Source organism: Megalobrama amblycephala, linkage group LG15 (genome assembly GCF_018812025.1).
Source record: "Megalobrama amblycephala isolate DHTTF-2021 linkage group LG15, ASM1881202v1, whole genome shotgun sequence".
In the NCBI taxonomy this organism is placed as follows: Eukaryota; Metazoa; Chordata; class Actinopteri; order Cypriniformes; family Xenocyprididae; genus Megalobrama; species Megalobrama amblycephala.
This window is the reverse complement of record NC_063058.1, coordinates 15,410,909-15,434,160: the sequence shown is the minus strand read 5'-3', so window position 1 is coordinate 15,434,160 and position 23,252 is coordinate 15,410,909. Positions and strand designations below refer to the sequence as shown.

General features: G+C 35.9%; 1 protein-coding gene across 4 annotated transcripts in view; it reads left to right on the top strand.

The window, feature by feature from the left end:
- The window catches only part of LOC125247835 (cytosolic carboxypeptidase 4), a 241,369-nt gene that overhangs the window by 21,207 nt on the left and 196,910 nt on the right, over positions 1-23,252 (top strand). For 3 of the 4 annotated variants that reach the window (XM_048159342.1, XM_048159343.1, XM_048159345.1), the window contains one exon: positions 18,940-19,007. In XM_048159342.1, the coding sequence (XP_048015299.1) occupies positions 18,940-19,007 (68 nt within the window). Of the gene's footprint in view, positions 1-12,398; positions 12,710-18,939; positions 19,008-23,252 lie in introns of those variants that run through there. The other variant, XM_048159344.1, reaches the window with a different exon arrangement.

Here is a 23,252-nt window from a genome sequence, read left to right as displayed (position 1 = left end):
AGTCCGGTAAGAGCTGTGCGTATAAACCTCACTCCCCTGATCTCAAGAGTTCGAGTTCAGGTGGTTCGAACAGGAGGGGTTACATTGCTGACCCGGATGGGAGTGAGGTTTAGGGGGGTGAGTGTAACGGATGTAAGAGCTGATTCTCCCCTGAATCAATGAAAAGCGCCACCCGACTTATGCTGCAAAAACTCTAAATGCAAATTTTTTGCTATCAGTGCTTCCCACACATTGCGATTGCTAATGAACCTCAAGTTGATGAATTATATACAATGTTTTGCTACTTTATGGCCTTTATATAACATGTTTTTGCTATACGGTTGTAAGAATCTGAAGGATCAGCCTGCAATAGTACAGACATTTCAAAATAAGAGTCCCGGTGTATTTCGGGCTTGTTTATAATTAAAAGTCACACGCTAAGTTTTTTCTTTTTCTTTTGGGCATTATTGGTATTTTGGTTACACAATAAATTGTATTAAATTTGATTTCCATTTAATTCATAGTAAATTATTGTAGTCTCCCCCACAGGAAGAAAAGACTAAGAACATTATTTGACACATGTATTATTCATTTTATAAATTTTACTAGTAAAATCTATATCCTATTCACTGAGAGAGAAACTATATGACAGCAAGGAGAACATAGGAAAAGGTGAACCATTTAAATGCTGTAATTTTGCATAATTTACAATGCATAATAATGCATAGTATTAGTATGTAATTAAATGTAATATGCTATGTAATTAAAATTAATTTCAATAAATAAAATTACTGTTAAAAATCACACATTATTTGTTGTTTGTCACATGTAGTAGACCATTTTTGTGCCGTGGGTAATAGGAGGATTTTTCACCCGGCTACCACCGCAAGTATATTTCAAACCTGTGGGAAGCACTGAAATATGAATTGGTGGAAATTTGTGATGTCTTCCTTGCTTTTTCTATGAACATAAACTAAAGGCAACTGGCTATAAAAAAGAACACTTTGTGTAATTTGCTCTGCCCCAACCTCCTGTTTGAATAGGAAATACATTAGCACAGGACAGATTCATTGAATCTTTAACTAGCTCTTACCTCTTACTCTCCTTTAAATGAGAGCGAATACTGTAAATATAGGTGATGTGACCTTATTTTCTTCTGAATCACAATCTTAATGTGACTTAATAGCAGTCGATGGCATAATTATGTCTTCATAATGCAGCTGCTATTTAATAGGAGGAGATGAGTGTAATTTTTATGTGAAGGGCCAGCTCATATATGCCCTATCAGCTGTTAATGTGAAGAGTTTAAAATGCTATATAATTATAGTTTTCACTTGCATATCTGACTTGTTCACTATTACACAGACCTTGTAATCAACCCTTATAGACTGCTACTGATGATTTTCCTTTTTTTTTTATTCTGAATATAAGACTTAATAGAAATAGAATAGCCTTTTATCTTCTAGATGATTATGATCCTGGTTTGGAGGAAACCTGAACAAGGCCTAGAATAAATTCAATCTGGGTATGCTGTGCATCTTTTGTTAGTAAAGTGTATGTGAGAGTTGAACGGTCTGCAATAAAGTTATATCTGGTATGAGCAGCTGGCCTTTTAAGCAGGTGCATTTCTGAGCCTTTGACCAAAAGTACGTCACTATCTAGGGTCAAAGGTGAAGCATGGCTGCTTGTAACATTCATGACCTGCTGATGATAATAGGCATGGGCACAAACATTTATATTCATGTGCAAACTACTGCAATATATTGACATACATGAGTAACAGTTGACAAATGTACACAAATGGCAAGATCTTAGAGCACATGTCGATGTAATTCATGAATTTAGTGCAGTTTAAAGGTGTAATATGTAAGATTTTGCAGTAACATATCCAAAAACCACTAGGCCAGTGTTATATATTTTGTTCACTCGAGTACTTACAATATCCCAAATGTTTCCAACTTTTGTAAATCGCGAGAAAATTGCAATTTTAACCAAGGCTCCAGGACGTGTGAGGAGTCGCCTGTCAGTTGCGTCATACCCGCGTTACCCTCGGTCTGCTTCGGTTTCCGGTTTTATTTTGTAGAAACCATGGAAACACCAAAGACGCTTTTATATATTACATGTTTTAATAGACAAGGGAACAACTGTTTTGATATATTTATAGACAGAAAACTAATCATTGTTATATAACTCAACACCTTTAGTTTTACTGTTTAAATCAAATTTTCTTGATTTTTTGCGAGTACCATGCTTTACCATGCCTCAGAGAAAAACACTATTTTGTCAAGTAGCTAACATAGCATAATCAGATGCAGCTTTATTTTTAGTAACAGTAATACAGCATTTTCTCCATCATACAATATGTTTTAAAATGAATTGCATGCCATTTATCAACACAAGCCATACAGCATTTAATATGATATTCTAAAATCGATCTATCTTACTGCAGTGTGTCTCAAACAAGTGTCTCACAGCAGCCACCGAGCGAACGCACAGAGCAACGTTATTACATCATTTCAACACACTCAAATGTATCTAATATGATAAACAGAGCTGCGTTACCTCATACTCATGACGGAAAAGCGGAAGCTGCGCCGGCGACTGTGGCATAATAAAAGTTCCACTGCTCGCGGCGTGTTACGCAATCGCTCCAGCGGCCTCGTTCAGCTCCCACAACACTCGGTCCTGCTCTGCTTCATACTACAGTAATGTTCATAATCGCATCCATGAACATGATTTCTTTCCGAGTCCTATCCCTATTCTTTTGAACCGTCCGTTGAGGTGGAGACCACATGTCCCAAGATTCCGCTCTCAAACTTGGCGTCATCAAGCTACGCCTTTGTTTTCAATAGGCCTCTAGCAGACAGAATTCTTACATACTGCACCTTTTAAATACATAAATAAATTAATTAAAAAGATTATATTGTAAAAAAAAAAAAAAAAAAAAAAAAAAAAAAAAAAAAAATATATTGTTGGTAACGGTTACGGAACAGGATTAGGGCCAAGCAATAATAAAAAATAAAACCATCTCAAGATTAAAGTTGTTAAATTTTGAGAAAAAAGTCGAGATAAAATGTTGAGAATAAACTCGTTAAATTACGAGAAAAAACTCGTTAAATTTTGAGAAAAAAGTTGAGATAAAATGTTGAGAATAAAGTCATTAAATTATGAGAAAAAAGTTGTTAAATTATGAGAACAAATATGTTAAATTACGAATTTGTTCTCATAATTTAACGACTTTTTTCTCATAATTTAATGACTTTATTCTCAACATTTTATCTCGACTTTTTCTCGAAATTTAACGACATTTTTCTCATAATTTAACGAATGTTCTCGTAATTTAACGACTTATTTCTCACAATTTAATGACTTTATTCTCAACATTTTATCTCGACTTTTTTCTCGAAATTTAACAACTTTAATCTCGAGATGGTTTTATTTTTTTATTATTGCTTGGCCCTAATCCTCTTCCGTACCTGGTTGCTTTTTTGAGTTCATTAAAACTTGTATCTGAACAACATAACTTTTTTTTCTTTTGTCAAATCAACTAAGATAATTAAATCCTGAAAATTATTTTTACAGTGTAGGAAATATATTACTACATACACCCAGTTAACAAGGAACGTTCTCAGAACTTCTGTCAAGATTCTCTCAAAGTTATGAACAAACATTCTTACAGTAACGTTAATAGAATGTTAATTCAAAGTTATCTGTTTTTAATAATGTTCTCAAAACGTTAGCACAAAAATGTTTATACATTGTTCATGGAACATTTTTTCCTGAAACGTTTTACTGGGATGCTAGTCTAACTTTTTATTGTTTCAAAATATTCAAATGTAACATTCCCATAATATTGGCAAAATGATAAAATGGAATGTTCCCTTAATGTTCACATAACCAAGAAAATGAAACATTCAGAAATAACTTAATGGTAACGTTAGCAAAACGTTCTCAGAACATATTTTTGTTAGCTGAGTAGATTTTATATGTACAATTACATTTTTTGAAAGTGACATTTATAATATTGGAAAATCATCGGTTTCAATATTACTTAAGAATTATTGCATCTCTATCTAATAGTAAACACATTGACCTATATTGCATGTTTACATAAACTGTGGATTTATTGTTTGTATTATTAATACAGTAGTGCAGAGAAATGTCAACACACACGCAAGCCCATGATACCTCTCTCTCTCTCTCTCTCTCTCTCCCAGTGGCTCATTTGGCTCGCAGCAGAGGTTTATCTCTTTTCCATCTGTCTGCCACAGCTCAGTGACTCCTAATTTATCATTCTGGTCAGAAGTGAATGGCTGGGTTTCTTCTTTGGATCTCAGTGCTGAGAATGGAATATCAACTCTTTATGTTGTGATTTGTAGTGTAGTAACCAAGTCTATTGCCAAACTATTTTAAGAAACCATATGCAGTTACTGACATGCAATATAGGCTTCTACCTTTGATCCGGTGTAGTGCTGGAATTTCACTGAAGTGATTAATGTTATCGATGAGAATGCTGATTTTCCATAAATCCTCTGTTGATGATTGATGATCGACATGCCTAGGTGGGAGTTGCTTTGTGTATGTGGGTGTGCTTGGGTTGTGAATGCGTGTCAATATATGAATATGCCAATGTAGCTGAATGAACCTGTGTCCTTTAACTTGACTCAACGCCGAAGTTTGGCCGCGGTCTTTGGCACTTGCTGTACTCCCAGCGGCTTAGTACAAGTTACACAGAGTGCCCGTGAACTTCATCATGCCCTTTTAGTCACAGTAGGAGTTGAACTGATAATCCCAAGCTATCATTTCAGGTTTGTCTGCATGACAGAGGCATCAACCAGAGCCTTCCTAAGTGCTTACTGAGAGAAATGTCCATCTGTGTTGCTCACATATGTGTGTCAACATCAACTTGATTGCCCATAGCTGTCTTCAAATAAGAAGCTTGATATTTAGCAGATTGGTAGTTTCCATATTTGTAGCTTGTAGATTTGGTCTAAATAAACATCTAAAGTTTGGCCTAGATTAGATCATGTTTACCAGCCCAAAACTTGTCCACTTCAGTGCCATAATCCCACCCATAGTGAGCCAAATAATAAAAACAAATGTGGCCCATATGTGAACCTTGTATGTAATTCTTGTATGGTTGAGTTCTGTAAAGGACTGATGGCTCTTACATGGCCCAAATGTGGCTGACAGACCAAGAGAACAAAAGCTATTACCAAGTGGAAGTGTCAAATGTATGAATTAACTTACAATAGTTACAATAACTTAATTTTAGCATGTCTCACCAATCTTTCTCACTCACCATCTGTAAAGAAAAGGAAGAAAAAAAGAAATGGCCCACATGTGCTCAGCCATGCCATATCTAGGCCAGATGTGACAGCTATCCCAAAAGTTCTTGCTATCTGAGGTACGATTCTCGAACAAATGACTCTTTTGAATCAGTTCACGAAAACGTGGTTTCTGAATCAGACTCACGAATCAGAATCAACCAATATGAACCGATAATGGCTGCGTTCCACTCCCATTTTAGACACGCACTCGTGAGCTTCCCTAAGCACTTGACTTTTTTTATTTTATTTTATTTATTTTTTTTTATTTAAAGAGACAGGGACAGCGCACAATAAACATTAACCTCAAAGGGAGAGATGCATTGTACCGGGTTTTAGCTCAAGAGCTACTTTTCACCCGTAGTCCCTGGGCAGGCTGATGTTAAGCTACAGAATATAAAACATACATAAGTAATAGAATTTACAAACAAATAACAGCATAACACACACAAAAAAAAAAAATAAAAAAAAATACAAAAGTTCATATTCACACCTTTCAAATACTTTTGCATTCACCTCGCACTGTTGATCTTGTGGCTCGAGCTGTCGTTTCAGAGCCTAAAGATATCTCAGACTCAGGGGAATCCCTGCCGCCATTTTGAAGTGGGTTCCACTTCGTGAAGTGGACGAGGGAAGTTTATATGGACCTCATCCCCTCGAATTTGACAGAGGGAGCAAGTCTACTCTGATGTACACTTCAAGCAGCTCTATATATCCCACAATTCAACTTGATTGTGATGTAACAGCAGATTGCACTTAACTGAAGTATATGATATATTGATTATTTTGAGAATTAATCGCAAAATAGTGCACTCTAAAAAATGCTGGGTTAAATATGGACAAATCCAGGGATTGGGTTGTTTTCACTCAGCCATTTTTTTCAACCAATTTTGGATTTATTTTGTTGGCAAGCAATATAGTAATATAGTAAAAGGCATGTTTTTGCTCACCCGCAAAGAGGGGCAAATTTGTGGGGTATTTTAAGCTGAAACTTGTCCAGACCAGAGACTTATATTACATCTTGTGAAATAGGTGCCCTTTAACCCAACCTGCTGTGTTTGTCCATATTTAACCCAACTTGGGTTGTTTTTAACCCAGCATTTTTTAGAGTGTGTATAATATATTTAATCACATAATATTTGTAGCTACCTTATATTCAGTCAAAGTTTATACTATTGGTATTTTGTTTCATTTGTGTAATTTCATTTTTCTCCAATAGCTCATATACCTATAGGATTTTATATATTTTCTCCAACAACTTATAAGCATATAGAATGGTGCATAAAACAAATTCATAAGTACAAAAGGGGTTTAAATAGTCAACCAGCTCCATAGTGAATTCCAAGTGATCAAGGGCTTAGTGCGTTTCATTTAAACCTTATGCACGAGTTCCGCCAGTAGTGGGCAGTCATTATACGGTTAGGCTGTGTCTGAAATCGCCCCCTATACCTTTAAATAGGGCACTATTTGAGGGGACAGCCATTTGTAGTGGTGTCTGAAACCATAGTGGATGTTATCAGGTGCACTCATAGTGGGGCATTGTGAATGAGGGTAAAGGGGGCGATTTCGAACACAGCCCAAGACTAATTCGACACTGCATCCGTCAAGATTTTCCTATGGGGTTTTATATTGGGGTTTTTATCGTCAAGTTGTGTTTACCACTTTTTGACATCGTCCCTGTACCGCTCTCTAACCCGAGTTTGTGAGGCTTACTGACTGGTTGTTAATATGTGTAACTAAACATACATATTCACATATAATACAATAACCAACTATAAGGTAGAATCAGCTGTAATTCACATAGTATTCATATGAGACTTTATTTCTCAAATTTTCTAAATTGTGACTTTATAGTCTTTTTTTAATTCTCAGGTGGAAATAGACTTCCATAATTTGTCATGGTACATTTCACATATGGAGCAAATTTTGTCCCAGGCCCCTTTGAATTTTACTAATGGTCATGGGTTGTACATGAATGACAGATAATGAAAAAGGCTAAGATGTGAATGACAACATTAGCATTGGTGGATGGGTGGGAGGAGATTGGCAAGGGAAGGGGTGTTTTTTTTCTTGTCTTAATCCTCTTACTCTTTAGCCTAGTCAAACATGAAGGTCAAAAATGTTTTTAAATAGAGCTCCGTACTCGAGGGAAATGTCGAGTAACGCTACGGGGGCAAGAGAACATCTCGCGCCATCATCTAATTAGTTCAGTCTTTTGCTTTGGATGCGTCAGAGTTGATGGCAAACTGTCCAGGGCTATCTGAGGAATGCTAAACTCAGACGCAAGTTTTATTATGCTGTCTACAACTTCTTTTTCTTTTCTTTTTTTTAATGATGTATGATAGACAATGCCTTGTAAATGTTTCATGCTGTTCTTGTTGCTAATATCTGTGGAGAAACTACTGACGTGACTCAATACACCATTAACTCCATTTTGATTGTTATTATCTGTTGTCACTGTGGCATTAGTCATGTTTCATATACTGCCCTCTAGTGATTAAACAAGGTATGTTACTCTTAAACCATAATGAGTGTGCATATATATATATAAATTTTTCCCTTTTTATTATTTATTTATTTTACATTTTGTAAAATTACAAACAATTTATCACCATTACAAACTCAATTTATCACGATTGGTTTAATGGCCAAGCTGATGAAGCTAAACTCTATTCAGATGGAATTTTCAGCATTTTATGGTGATTTTAAAAGAACATTTCCATGCCTCCTCCGCAAAAAAATAAACTTCCAATGCATTCTGATGTGTAAAACAGTTTATTTTACACATGGTCAGTCACAAGACCATATTCCAACATACTGAATGTTAATGTGTGCTAAGCATTTTGTTCTCATTATAATGGTCCATTTTACCTAATTAGACTTTTGATTTTCTCTTTTTTTTCTCTCTCCTTTTAAAGTCCCTGATAACTGTGGTGTGGTGGCGACGTAATTTCATTCATGCTTTATAATTCAAGCTGTTTTCTAAAATGAGCTTCCATTGTGCCAAATAGCCAACTTGCTGTACAAAGTGTCAAACTGTAACTGCCAAATAGCCAACGTACTGTACAAAGTGTCAAATTGTAACTCTTAACAGTTCTTAGCAGTGCTCAAAAAATATTTTTTTAATTAATTTGACACAATTCCTCCTTGAAAACTCAATTCAGATAAGAATTACATTTCAAAACAATCCTGGAATTTGTTCCCAAAAAAAAAAAAAATAAATAAAAAAAATACAAGACTGAAAAAATGTCTCGAGTGGTTGGAGGAAAAAAGTTCTTTAATATCTTTGATCTCTATAAACTGCAGAAAGATTCTTGTCATAACCAATTACCTACTTGTGTGCTGCACTAAAATGAAATCCTAAGGCCTTGATCATAGCTGCAATTAGCAAGAGCTGCTAATTCTTATTTTAGCCTGGGAACAAATGGAGGGGTGGAAACTCACAGCTCTGAAACCTGAACTTGCGAAACACATCTCAAGTCGGATAATGACCAACAGCGTCGCTGGGAACAGGACAGAGGTGAAGACGGATGCTGTACCAGGAGCTGTTGTTAGCACGTCCTGCGTCAGCTCATCACTATACGCCTGGGAAAGGGTCAAGCTCCCTTGGTATCAGGCTTCAACCTGTTACCCAAAACACAGAACCAGAGTTCTGGGATCACTAATTTTAGTTTTGTTTGCAATTAATAACACACAGCTGATTGTGTTCAAAATACTTAAAATACTTTCTACATTCCACTTTAATGTGCAAAGTCGTGTGATACGTTCCCCCGAAGAGTGTAAGCACTGCGGCATTTTCAATTTATTATTATTAGTAGTAATATATTTCCACCGTAGGTAATCACAACGTGCTGATATACAGCCGTATTGCATGGCTACACGTGTGATACTGCATTTATACAACAGTTCGACGGCACGAGTGTGTAAATAAATAAGAAATAACAACAGAGTGTCTTTAAAACCCTCTTTTAAAACTACTTCCTTCCGCCACGGATTCAAATCTCAAGTTGACAGTTTGACCAAGGCTCCTTGACTAATTCTAAAACATCACTTTAGAACTAGTAACGAAGGAATGTTGAGTCCTGTCATTAAAACTATTTTGTACAGTATTATCGAGAGAGAGCGAGAGAGAGATATTCTGAGCAAGCATTACCTGTGTTTGATATAACATTCATTCTTCAGGTCGATGTCCATAATGTATTATATCCATTATAAAAATCCGTTTGAATGTCAGCCGAGGAAAGCGATCTTTGTATTTGTCCTTTTTACAGTTAATGGTATTTTTCATAACATACAGCGCTAAAACAATGTCCTTTGTTTACAAAAGTCCCTTTCAATTTAAAAGTCTCTTGAGACTGACTCATTAAAGTTTACCGCCATCTAATATTAATGTAATTTATTAATACGTATTAATGTAACTTTTACTCAATTCATATTCCACACTATGGACCCTTTCTCAGTACCAAATACAATTTTATTTACTGTATATAAAATAATATAACAATAGCCATTATAAATGACAATAGGAAATAAACACAATTGTACAATTCAGTCAAACGTACAAAAGCAGTGCTCTACAGGATGTAAGTTAAATATAGACCTAATATTAAATTATTAAATTTAACATAGCACAATTCAATTTGCTCAGGAACAAGTAATAGAATAATAAGACTGTTTTATGTACCCAAAATGAATTATATCTCATGTTTAACCACTATAAAGGCCAGCGGCAAATCCCCGAAGCACTGACCAAGATGAAGCTGTTCTCGGCGGGTACACGAGCACTGAACGGCCGCCGACGGCCTGGAGCTCGCGTCACCGAAAACGTCTAAAAAAAATTGTAAAATAGGTGCTATGATTGAATATGAGTCACATATTTCAGGTCTAAAAAACTACATTCTCACCTAAAAAACTCTTAAAACTACAGTTCGTGGTACAAGTGTAGTATTTGTAAAAAAAAAAACGGTGGACAGTCGTTCAAGCGGAGTGATACAAGTCCCTCTCAGCCAATCAGATTCAATATATTTCTTAAATTATTTATCATTTTTGTTTAGAATTGTTTATTCTTTTTTTTATATGTGTGTGTTTAGGATGACTATTTTTTATAATAATAAAAATTATAATAATAATAAAAGTAATAAAATAATAAAAGCCAAGTAATAGTTTTTCATTTTAGGTTTAGTTCCAATCAAAATTTAAAATCAGATTCAGGGCTATCAGTTTTATAAAGAAGTGGTATTAAATTGTTTATTTATTAGAAACTAAATTCAGATACTTTTTTGTAGTGTTTCAAGTCAGCATAAAAAGTTTGTGCATTGATTTACGAAAAGTGTGCTGAAAAATGCTAATATTGCATATTGTATGGGTTCCCTCTGCAAAGATTACTCAGCTTTTTTTTTTTTTTTTTTTTTTTTGTGTATTCAGACAGCTTGTCTGTTTTGGCTTCTTAAACATAAACAATATCACTCTGAGTAGAGGAAAGACTTAGGTTACTGCCAGAGATGCCAATAATGAAAACGATGCACATAAGCCTTCATCAGCTGCTGACTATAAACATTCTTTCTGATTGGACCATTAATGCAAAACAGTTTGATGACGCACTGCAAATAGAACGGCATGACAGGTGCTGCCGCTCTTTTTATGTTAAATGTTCTGCTAGAGTTAAGCCCTATTCAGTTTACCCTGATTCGGACAGGTAAAATATGTGTTTCATATGTGCTTTGCGATTTTAATCCTAAATCAAAAGTTACAATGTCTTGCTGATGTCCCATTTAAATAATTGAAGTTAGAATGTAATTCAGATAAGGAATCCCATAGTGGCCAATTCAGGCCAATTTTATCTGTCTTGTTGCAGGTTGGCAGAGTTGCATTTGTAGGGTGCTTATCCTCACTTTGATTTCTCTAAACAACATCTTGATCTCATCAGTTCCACCAGAGCTGTCATCACCCAGGATTCATGACCTCTACTGAGGTTCCATGTCCTAAAATAGTGGTATAAATAGCTGTGCGTACGCAGCCGGACACATTATGCTTGCTTTGGCCTGATGGAACATTTAAGCCATCTTTCATATAATAGTGTAGTCGGCAGATGTGATTAAATGGGATATATGTTGAACGACACATGACCAAACCAGAAACTGCAGCCATAAAAACCATTAACAGCAATGTGAACTGACAGCGATATCTTTGGACTTTTAAGGTTTTATTGTGTTTAAATATAGTGAGAAGAAGAAAAATAAAAAAACTTTTAGATATCATTCTGCATATACGAGGGACATCGGACATCGGTTATGGTCAGCTTTGGTAGCTCCTCTGAAGGTATCTTGATTAAAACGGCTTTGTATTTAACGAAGCACATATAAAAGACCTCAACTGGAAGTTATGCAATCTGGTTAACAGCGTATGTAAGTCAAGTTGCACATAACTCCCATAGTGCCCATAGAGATAATTATCATATAGAGATAATTATCAGGTCTGACTGAGAGATGAAGTGTGAAATGTAAATTTGTAGAGATACTGTTCTACTCCCCTCCATTCCTGTCAGTAATTTTAGCCATAGTTATCACTAAAATCAGCGGGAAATTAGATGAATTACACTGATGTAGAAGCATATAACCCTGGTTACAAGCCTAAACTTGACATAAACTGTAAACTTGTCCCTCAAAGTTATTGGAATGTTGTTCCAGGATCAACAAAGATGTTGATCCAGGAACATGTTGTTGGTTACTTGGTGAAATCATGTTCACAATGATAACCATGCAGTTCACCACAAAATTAAAGTTGTTGTCATTTTCTCACCCATATGTGACTTTCTTTCTTCCATGTAACATGAAAAGGATACATTTTTAATAATTGTATTGGTAATTTCCCCCCATACAGTTACTGTGAGGACTGAAGCTTACAAGCTTAAAGGACACAAAAGCACCATTACAGTTTTAAAAACGTAATTCATTCAACTTGCTGAATTAAAGCTCTTTTCGAGGCATACGATTGAGTTGAATCGCTTTTAAATGCTGCAATTGAGTCATTGAGTTGAACTCAGGAACTCCATAACCAATCATTCAGAGCGGATTTGTGAACTGATTCATCCGGTTCGAAAGATCCGACTCAAAAGAACGATTCCTTTATGAATTCGTCATCGCTACTTTCTCTCATGAACTTAAAGTAGATGTTAAGTAAATAATGACGTCCATTTCTGTATGTTGCTTACAGAAAATTATCGCATGGCTTCATAAGATTACACACTAGTCGTATAGACCACTTTTATGATACCTTTTGGTGCTTTTTTTGTCGTTTGGAACTTTGCACCCACTTTCAGTCGATGGAAACGATTGGCCGGGATGCTCAAAAAATTACATTGTGGTCCACTGATGAAAACTATACAGGTTTTGAACGACATTAGGGTGAGTAAATGACAGAATTTTTATTATTTTACATGATATTGGAAGCGCTGTGTGTCTTTAGGACTTGAGAAAAAGGCTTTGCTAAACTTTCCCTCTGTTTGAGTTTGAAGGCAGCCAGGGACTGTCTTGGCATTGATTTCACACACTGTTCTCCCGCACACTTCTTTCCATAACTTGTAGCTTTGCCAAAAAGCCGTCAATCACGAGCTTTGGGATATACATAAGAATGGTTTGGCTCTCTTTTCCAAAGCATCATCATTTTGTTCTTGCATGAGCATACACTGAATATGCCTGTTAAAGGTGCCCTAGAATCAAAAATTGAATTTACCTTGGCATAGTTGAATAACAAAAGTTCAGTACATGGAAATGACATACAGTGAGTTTCAAACACCATTGTTTCCTCCTTCTTGTGTAAATATCATTTGTTTAAAAGACCCCCGAAGAACAGGCGAATCTCAACATAACACCGACTGTTACATAACAGTCGAGATCATTAATATGTATTACCCCAATATTTGCATATGCCAGCTCATGTTCAAGGCATTAGACAAGGGCAGGCAGTATTAACATCTAGATCTGTGCACAGCTGAATCATCAGACTAGGTAAGCAAGCAAGAACAATAACGAAAAATGGCAGATGGAGCGATAATAACTGACATGATCCATGATAACATGATATTTTTAGTGATATTTGTAAATTGTCTTTCCAAATGTTTCGTTAGCATGTTGCTAATGTACTGTTAAATGTGGTTAAAGTTACCATCGTTTCTTACTGTATTCACGGAGAGAAGAGAGTCGTCGCTAATTTTATTTTTAAACACTTGCAGTCTGTATAATGCATAAACACAACTTCATGCTTTATAAATCTCTCCAACAGTGTGTAATGTTAGCTTTAGCCACGAAGCACAGCCGCAAACTCATTCAGAATCAAATGTAAATATCCAAATAAATACTATACTCACAGGAATCGATGCATGCATGCAGTATGCATGACGAACATCTTGTAAAGATCCATTTGAGGGTTATATTAGCTGTGTGAACTTTGTTAATGCACTGTATTATAGTCGAGAGCTCGGGGGGCAGGGAGCGCGCGATTTAAAGTGGCCGCAGCCTGAATCAGTGCATAGTTAATTATGCCCCAAAATAGGCAGTTAAAAAAATTAATTAAAAAAAATCTATGGGGTATTTTGAGCTGAAACTTCACAGACACATTCAGGGGACACCTTAGACTTATATTACATCTTGTAAAAACTGGTTCTAGGGCACCTTTAATGCAGCAGCATAACCTCAGAAAGAGTGGGTTAGGTTTAGAGACGCGAAGCGTCTCTTATCTTTGCACGTTCCACACTTTGTAGTAGTCCTTTTTGGAGTTTAAATATTATTATAACTAATACGATTTTGATTAACAGTTTTATTATGAAACATTAGGATACATTATTAGGCCTAATACCAAAAACTGATGTTCTGTAGCTTTCGAGAGCTCCATATATTGCTATTAGTGTTTTTGTGTGCACTTCTGCAATCCGTCTATTAATTTAACAGCTATTTGTGTATTATGTGTGTGTGCTTGTTTGTGTATTTATGCCATGTTAAGACAAAACATTCGTCATCTGTTGATGACACTAGGGTAATGCGTGTGGAAAGTTATTGCTGTAACATCTGTAATTTGAACACAAGCAATGTACTGTAATAATATCTGAGCTCCGGCAACGTCTACAGAGAAACGTTATGACCTGACCCTACAGTAACGTTATATATTGAAGCAAACTGCAGGTATTGGTTTTCTCTCATTATTCTGTTTTAGTTGTACTGTATGTGCAGCCCTTACAACACAAATTTATTGCTCTGTCATATCTCAGGAGACTAGATTTGTCAGCTTTGCTTTAGGTATGTTTTTTTTTTAATTCTTAGGAGAAATAAAAATAGGAACAATTGTTGATTCACCTGTACAGTAATTGTGTATGGCATTACCCAGATCATTTGGTCTTAAGAGAATCTGATGAGAAATATTTGAATTCATATTGAGATTTCTTTTGATTTCCATCTCAGAGGAAAATATAATTTAAAAAAATATGTAATTATGAGAAAGTTTAGAATAGTCAGTCACTTGAGATAACTTTGCATTTATGATAAATCGACTCACAATTGTGATATATAAAGTCCATCCATCCGTCCATCCATCCATCCAGAATATAAGACGACCCCCCCCCCCCTTTTTTTTTTCAAGATTCAGAAAAAGAAATTTTGAAATTTGAAAATTATTTTCATATGGCATATTTTTCATATTTTAATTTTTGTGTTTAAAGTATGGTAAATACTGGTAAAATGTACCAACGATTACATTTAAAAATAAACCCTTTTAAACACACATACCATAAAAATAACTTGTAGCCCAGTTTTATTGTAGTTCCATCTTATTGTTCTTACGTTTTAAAATCACGCATACAGGGGAAGTTTGGTTCCGTCAGCGAGGCATGCAAACATGACAGTGAGTAACATGATAATTATCTTAGATCGAAAGCTTTTCTGTGAGTATTAGCATTTTTAAGACTGTCTTTTTGCACTTGCAATCTTCTAACATTACACCTTGACGGCGTATTTATCATTTTACGCATAATTGGCACCACCTATTGTTGCGGGTGTATTATTGATATGTAAAAGTGTAGACCTTGAATATAACACAAACTCGTTTTTTCAGATGTATTTTTAAGGAAAAAACATTGTCTTATATTCGGAACAATAGATACACCGAAGCAAACTTGCTGGTTATATTTTCATTAGCCTATAGAACATTGTCCTTCCCTATTTAAAGTTTGTGCTACTTCTTCTAGCCATTTGTTGACATTCTCATTTGCTTAATTGCTTCTGCATGTATTATTCTCATCCATAAGTCATTTTGGATAAAAATGTATGCCAAATGTAACTTTTAGTCAAAACAAGATACTTTAAAGGCCCGTTCACACCAAGAACAATAAAGACAACTATAACGATAACAATTTTAGAATCTACATCAATGCACAATAACGTTCTGTTTATTAAGCGTGCTGTTATAACATTCAATAACATTCTGTTTATTAACCCTCTGGAGTCTGAGGCTGATTTGGGGCCTGGAGAAGTTTTGACATGCCCTGACATTTGTGCTTTTTTCAGTTGTTCATAAACATATTAATGACAAAAGTGTCATTACACTGTATTCAGCACAAACTAGGCTACCATAATATGTGAGGAACATGTATGCACATGTTTGTGTTTTTGAAGGAATAACGTTTATGCGTGGTTATTGAAAAATTAAGTCACTGAAATAAGGCCAAAAATATATATTAAATCTGTGTTTACAAGACTTCTGGGTATTGGAGGTTGTAGGCTAGAGTTTTTGCTTCAAAATTATGTAAAAATTATAATGCCTACTTGTTCATATAAAACAATATATTGATTTAGTTTTCGCAAGACACTTTTTGTCAAGAAACACAGTATGCGTGGAGGCGTGAATCATCATGAATAATGGCTCATTTACACCTGAGAAGACAAAAGAATTGCATAATAATGACCTGAAATTACTTGCATATTAATGAGGCCTTTCAGTCAGGTAGGCTGTGAAAAAAACCTCTGTAATCATGTCTCAGCTCAATTTAAAATAAAATTATATTCTTTAAAATATAATGTATTTCTGTGATGCAAAGAGTCTGAAAATAGGCTTTTAGTTTAAAAGCATGCACATTTGGAGAAATATTGATGGATTCTCATATGTTTATGTCAATTTTCTATACAGAGGAGTTATATTTATTCTATATTCATTGTCATAACTATGAGTGCTGGTGTTTTCAGGTGATACTTGCAGCCGGAGGGCGCTCTCTGTGCACATTTAGTCCACAAATTATTCTAAAGAAGAAGAGGACATTTCAGGAATGGTGTTTTCAATTCATACTTGTAGCCGGAGGGCGCTCTCTGTACACATTTAGTCCACAAATTATTCTACAGAAGAAGAGGACATATCAGGAACTAACGGCATGTCTTCCAAAGGTCGTTAACCATGGCTTTTACATACAGATAAACACTTTTCAAGACAATAAATACACGATTGAGACGATGAATGCCTGTATTGACTCATAATTTGCCTCTGAATAGCGCTCGCTCCGTGGGCGTGGCCGCATTAGCAGATAATGAGCTGAATCACGGATTGTGTCTCTTTTCATACAGATTACATAAACACAGAATGTTTGTTTTCGATTTGACTTACACGATTTAAAACCTGACATTTCAACGTGTCTTTAGACATAAGTGTAATTTTTGTGTGATTAGTATTCACTTAGTTATAGTTTATTTTCTGAGAACTATCAGATTAAACTTTGTTCAGAGGGAGAGGACAGATCATGCATCATTTTAGTTTTCTTTATTTTACAAAAAGCACAACATTTTGTTTTTACTCTGAGTGTACACAAATAAAAGAAGATATTCTATAGTTTCAATTGATATATTACTTATGTCTCTATGACAAAAAATGACGGAGTATTTTAAGTCTGTTTTGCTGCAATGTGAAAAAAAAACTGCAAAACGCGCCGGCGCGTTTTCAGACCTCATGGAGTTAAAGGGGACCTATAATGCCCCTTTTCACAAGATGTAAATTTAAGTCTCTGGTGTCCCCAGAATGTGTCTGTGAAGTTTCAGCTCAAAATACCACACAGATCATTTATTATAGCTTGCCAAATTTGCCCCTATTTGGGTGTGAGCAAAGACAGGTCGTTTTTGTGTGTGTCCCTTTAAATGCAAATGATCTGCTGCTCCTGGCCCACTTTCCAGAAAAGGGCGGAGCTTTAACAGCTCACGCTTCGGTTGCTCAACAACAACAAAACTGGTGAATCTCACGCAGCCAAAATGACAATTGTCAGTAACGGTGTTCAGCCTTGCATTGTTCAAACCGGAGTCGGACACTGATGGAGAGACTCAGGAAGAAGTTACAACATTTAAAATGCAACTGGACATTTCTGAATGATTAGTGGATAAATTTCTGTAGTTGCTGTGGAGTTGATTCAACTCATCGACATGCAAATCCAGCGTTGAATTGACCCTCGTTTGTGAAGCAGACCGGCGTAAAATGACGGCATTGTAACAACACTTCCTCTTCTCTAAAGCAGCCCAACATGGCCTCACCCCCTTTGGTGCATGTTCTCGAGGGCAGAGTTTATGTAAATTTGGGGTTTGTGATGCCACCAACCCAGGAAGAAGCTCATCGTAGTCCCTACCGACCGTTATTTTGTAGTCCTTAAAAAGTGATTTCTGTAAAGGAAAATATCTCCCTTTGCATTGAACTTTGAGCGTCGTAAATTTGCAGACAATGTTTATGCTCAAACAGCAACATTACACACTAACTAAATTTAAAAAAGTAAAATCATAATCAAGGACCCCTTTAACAAGCATCTTTGTTTATATCCTGATTAGAGTGCTTGCCTCTAATTTCAAATTTTGTTTAAGGCCAGTTTGGCCTGTAATAGAGCAAACAAATAAATATATTTGCTTAAAGGACATTTGCTTTTGAAAAATCAGAAATGGCCATGCAAAATCATGATCGGTGCATTCCTAATGATTTTTAAAACTAAAACTAAATCTTTATCGTTATAGGTATCGTCCTTGGAGTGAATGAGCCTTAAGTGATAAAACTGCTATAGGCCTTTGAGTTTGGTAACACAAATGTTGCATATTTTATTGTTCTTCCTGGCATCAGATACTCCTTTATGGCAACAAAAACACAGCTGTGAATATGTGTCCTGTCCAACACCAATCACGTTCATTTACTCAGTCGAGATTCATTTCAGGGATGTATCATTTTTTTTAATATCAGTGCCAGTCCATGTTTAAGCACGGCCTGATTATTAGCTCTGTCACGCATGTACACATACTCGCTCGCCTCTCTTCCACACATACACACTCGTGGGAAGATTCCTCAGCCTCTTGATATCCCTCCAGCCCATGTCCTCTCTCCTGTGAAATGCTCAGCTTGGTTTAATCCCTGTGTCTCGTCAGGCCCTTTTAATAGGAGCCCTCATCTCAATGTCCGTGCACAACTGGAGCAGCCCGTGGGTTTATCTGAGGGAGATAGAATTTCATGCGACAAGCTGAACCCCTCTCTGCTTCAACTGTACCCGTCTGTCTTGTTAAAGCACAGAGGGAGAAGGTGCTGTCTCTGTGTCACTCTAATTTCTCTTTCGTTTCTACTTCCTCTTTCTGTTCTTTAGCCCGATCAAGACCCACCATGGCAACGCCGAGCTCAAGCGGACTTGAGATTCTTCTCAGCACATTGCAGGTAAATGCACATTGTTTGTGAACGCATGAATCTGGATCGTCTCTCATTCTAAGCATAGGAATGGCCCACAGATGCAAGCAAGCACGCTGGTAAAGACTGCCCAAACATGCAGGACACTTTCCATGTGCTGACTGAGAAAGATAAATGAAATGGTATCTCAGTACCATGAAAAATAGCCTGTGGTTTAATGTAAGCGAAATTCAAAATGTTTTCGTTACCATGCGTGATGGAGCGCAATTCTTAAAACCTTAGCTGCTATTTGCGGACTGTATGGTGGTATTGTTGCGAGCGCTATTTTGAAATAGTGTGTGCTAACCAACTATTTTACAAGGCAAATATTGCATGTTCATTGAGTTTTTCCTGTCATTTAAATTTAAAGTTGCACTTTTTTGCGCTAGACTGTGTTTGTCGTAGTAGACCGTGAGTTCCCAAATTTGTTTTGTCAGCTGAACCCCTTAGATGTAAAATATTATACTATATACTTGTATTTAAAATATAGGCTATATGTAAAATATATTTTTAAAGTACCTCCAGACTAGAGATTAAGGTCACATGACATGCAAGTAAACAAATAAAATGTAATATTTTTTCTAAATGTTTTTATTTTAAAATTATTTATATATAGGGCTGCATGTACATAGGGCTTACTATAATTATTTTTGCTGTTTTAACTCTAATTATAAAAATGAAGATACGTAGCCTATATTACTTTTTGTAAATTATAGTTGTCCTCTAAAAACCTGATAATTATAATAGTTATAATTTATTATAATTTGATAAATATAATAGTTTTTATTTTACACTGCAATTTACGGTAACACTTTAGTTTAGGGTCCAATTCTCACTATTAACTAGTTGCTTATTATCATGCATATTACTTGGATATAGGCTGTTTATTAGTACTTATTAATGCCTTATTCTACATGACCATATTCAACATATTGAATCCTACCCAATACCTAAACTTAACTACCTTAATAACTATTAAATCAGTAATTAGGGGTTTATTAAGGCAAAAGTCGTAGTCAATAGTTAGTTGATAGTGAGAATTGGACCCTAATCTAAAGTGTGACCAAATTTACAATACTAATATTTATGTCTTCAATTCTTCACTTAAAATGTTTTGTTTTGTTTACTTAAGAGTTTTTATTTTGGTGGAGTATTGGTGAAATGCTGTAAACTAATATCCACAGGAATCTTGGAAATTTTGCACAGCTAATAGGAAATCAGGGCAATGACCTGTTACATAGTTTAATGGTCATTTTAGTAAAACATTTGACTGAAGAATGCCATGATTGACAATAAAGTATACTCTACAGTGCCATGTGATTAAGTAAAAATAATTAAATGGGATGACGTGACTTCATACATATGCAGATTTGATTCTGATATTTTTACTGCTGTTGGTAGTAGTTAATAGTGTTTATTCAAACCATTAAAGGATTATTTCACTTTAAAATGAAAATTACCCCAAGCTTTACTCACCCTCAAGCCATCCTAGGTGTATATGATTTTCTTCTTTCTGATGAACACAATAGACCCATTTCACATTTCCAGGTTTCTCCGAAGCAGAAGTCGTCATAGTTGGGTAAAATTCTATAGCGGTGAATAAGAGAATACATTAAATATTTTTTGTGTTTCCATCTGCTCAAATAGCAAAAGAAAAACTCCCCAAAAGTGTTTTCACAACTTTCAAAAAGAGGAAAAAAATAGAGAGCGATTGATAACGGCAGTCAGACAAGAGAAAGATGTCATTTTTACCATCACTCTCATAGCTGCTGTATTAGAAACAACCTCACAGCAGCGTTAACTAGATTTTTGTAATTTGATGCAAAGGTAATATAATACTAAGTATAGTGTTATAAATGTACATACGTTTTTTAAACAATGAAAATATTGAAAATAACTTAAACGCGTTTAAAACGCGTTATCACAGTCTGTGAAAAGGGTCTAACGGAGTTATATTAAAGGTGTTGCAATTATTATTTGAACAATGCTGTTGAACACTGTTGATATTTGAAATCAACTCAAACAACCCCTCTCTTCATTGCTCTGCCTTCAAAACTCACACTCCAATCCTAACCACGCCGCTCCAAGTCGGTCTCGAACCCCGGCCCGATCACCACTGGCATGCAAGGCGAATGCACTACCAATGACGCCAAACATCACATTCTCTAGCAATCGTCAGTGTGCAGTAGTTTAACAGCAAAACTCTCACTATCTGGCCACTGTTACACGCGCAATGCGAGTGGATGTGTTTATCACAGCTGACGGCAACAAAATGCTTACAATACAGCGCAGTTGATGAACGAACGACAAGGAAGCACAAAAAAGGAACATACAGTACACAAGAGTAAATACACAGTGTTTGTTGTTAGTCACAAACAGCACAGCAGCTCCAGACAATCAAAACCCAGTGTTACTCACATGAGTATCAGGTTCAAAGCAGCCTCCGCATTTTCAGGCCTTCCCACTCAGCTCTCTCCAGCACTGGAAAGCTTTTCTAAGTCCTAAAGCACTTGCCCAGTCATAAACCTTCATTCCAGTGATATATTCTTTTGAGCTCTTTTGTATTGTGTCCCATTTCTCGTTCTGCAGGTTTTTTTTTTCTTATTATTTTCAAATCTCCCTTTTGGTAGTTCTCTCTCCTCGACCATCATACGCCCCCTAATGCTGATTGGTTAGACGTTTGTTGTTGGTATCGGCATGACTAACTTCCAAACAGTGTTTTTGAAATACTGCTGAGTCTCCCTTTAATAAATATCCTGATGCGTTCAAGCTTTATAATGGCAGTAAAGCTTAAGAAAGTGCATCTTTGCTTGGCTTAATAAAGTCCTTCTGAAGCTAAGCGGTGCATTTGTATAAAAAAAAATCCATATTTAACAAGTTATAAAGTAAAATATCTAGCTTTGAAAGAAAGCTTAGGAAGAAAGCTTTTTTTGTAAGTTGAATACAGAAGGCGTAGGATGTAGCGTAAGCGTTTTGAAATGCAAGAGGCATTGCACTTTCTTCCTAAGTTGAATACGGAAGGCGGTCTGGTGGAAGCTAGATATTTTACTTTATAACTTGTTAAATATGGATATTTTTCTTACACAAATGCAAAGGAAGAAAGAAGAAAGTCATATACCTAGGATTGAGGGTGAGTAAAGCTTGGAGTAATTTTCATTTTAATGTGAACTTATCCTATAAGAGACAGTAACGGTATAACAGCATGCATCAATACAATAGTAATTCTTAGTTAAAATGAAAGGACCAGTAAACATTGTATTTTGTTCCGTTTTCCATGTCTGTTTTGAGTAGATTTGTTGTGCTCACAGAATGTCTCATATGAATCCAAATTGTACCTTTAAATGTGATTTTTATCCACTTCCACAGCTTATGGTGACTGATTTCATGTCAGTGATTTGTATATCAGTTACTGCCAATGAATTGCAGAGGCTTTATGTGCTCACAGGAGGGCGACGTGCTGAATTTCCGATAACTTTCTACCTCTTGCATGAAAATCAAGCTCAGAAGAGCAGAAATTATTTAGTGTACGCGTCAAAGCGATTAATTGCATGTGAAAACCATAAGATGAGATTTATTCCCTCTGTGCTGATAAGAGCGTTGTAAGGAGAAGGGGAAAAGCAGGTGCAGCAATGAGCTCAGTGTGTGATTAACGAAAGCTTTAGAAGGTTTCATTCTGATCTCTTCTGAAGGGAAACATGTATATCGCTTTTAAAGGTACGGAGAACATTCTCTGTAAGATTAAGCAAATGATCTTAACCTTATAATCCTATAAACTTTCACTAGTTCCATTCAATTTTAGACAGAACTGTCAATTTATATGTATATATATGTAGTTTTTGATGTAATAACAAAAATATATAATAAAAATGTTGTGCTTTTGAATGTGACAGAAAATAGCTGTCCTTTTCAGACAAAAAAATGTGTCTCTGTATGTCCTGTCAGTTCAAATAAGGATCCTTGCAACTGCTTGGCATTGGCCATGTGGCATCGGCTCTGAAGAATTGACTCCTTTATTACAACGCAAACTGACAAGGGTAGCTAGTAATACCCTCACGATTAGCCACAGCCAGCGTGTCGCCTTCCTCCATCCATGACTGGCGTCAAACGTGCCAATAAGTTCCAAATTCACAGTCCTTGACATGGAGCTGTTGGTGCCTGAAATGGGATTCCCGCTAATTCAAATTGAGACTGACACAGACGCTCAGGGTGCCGTGTTGAAGTTGTTTTTTTTTTTTT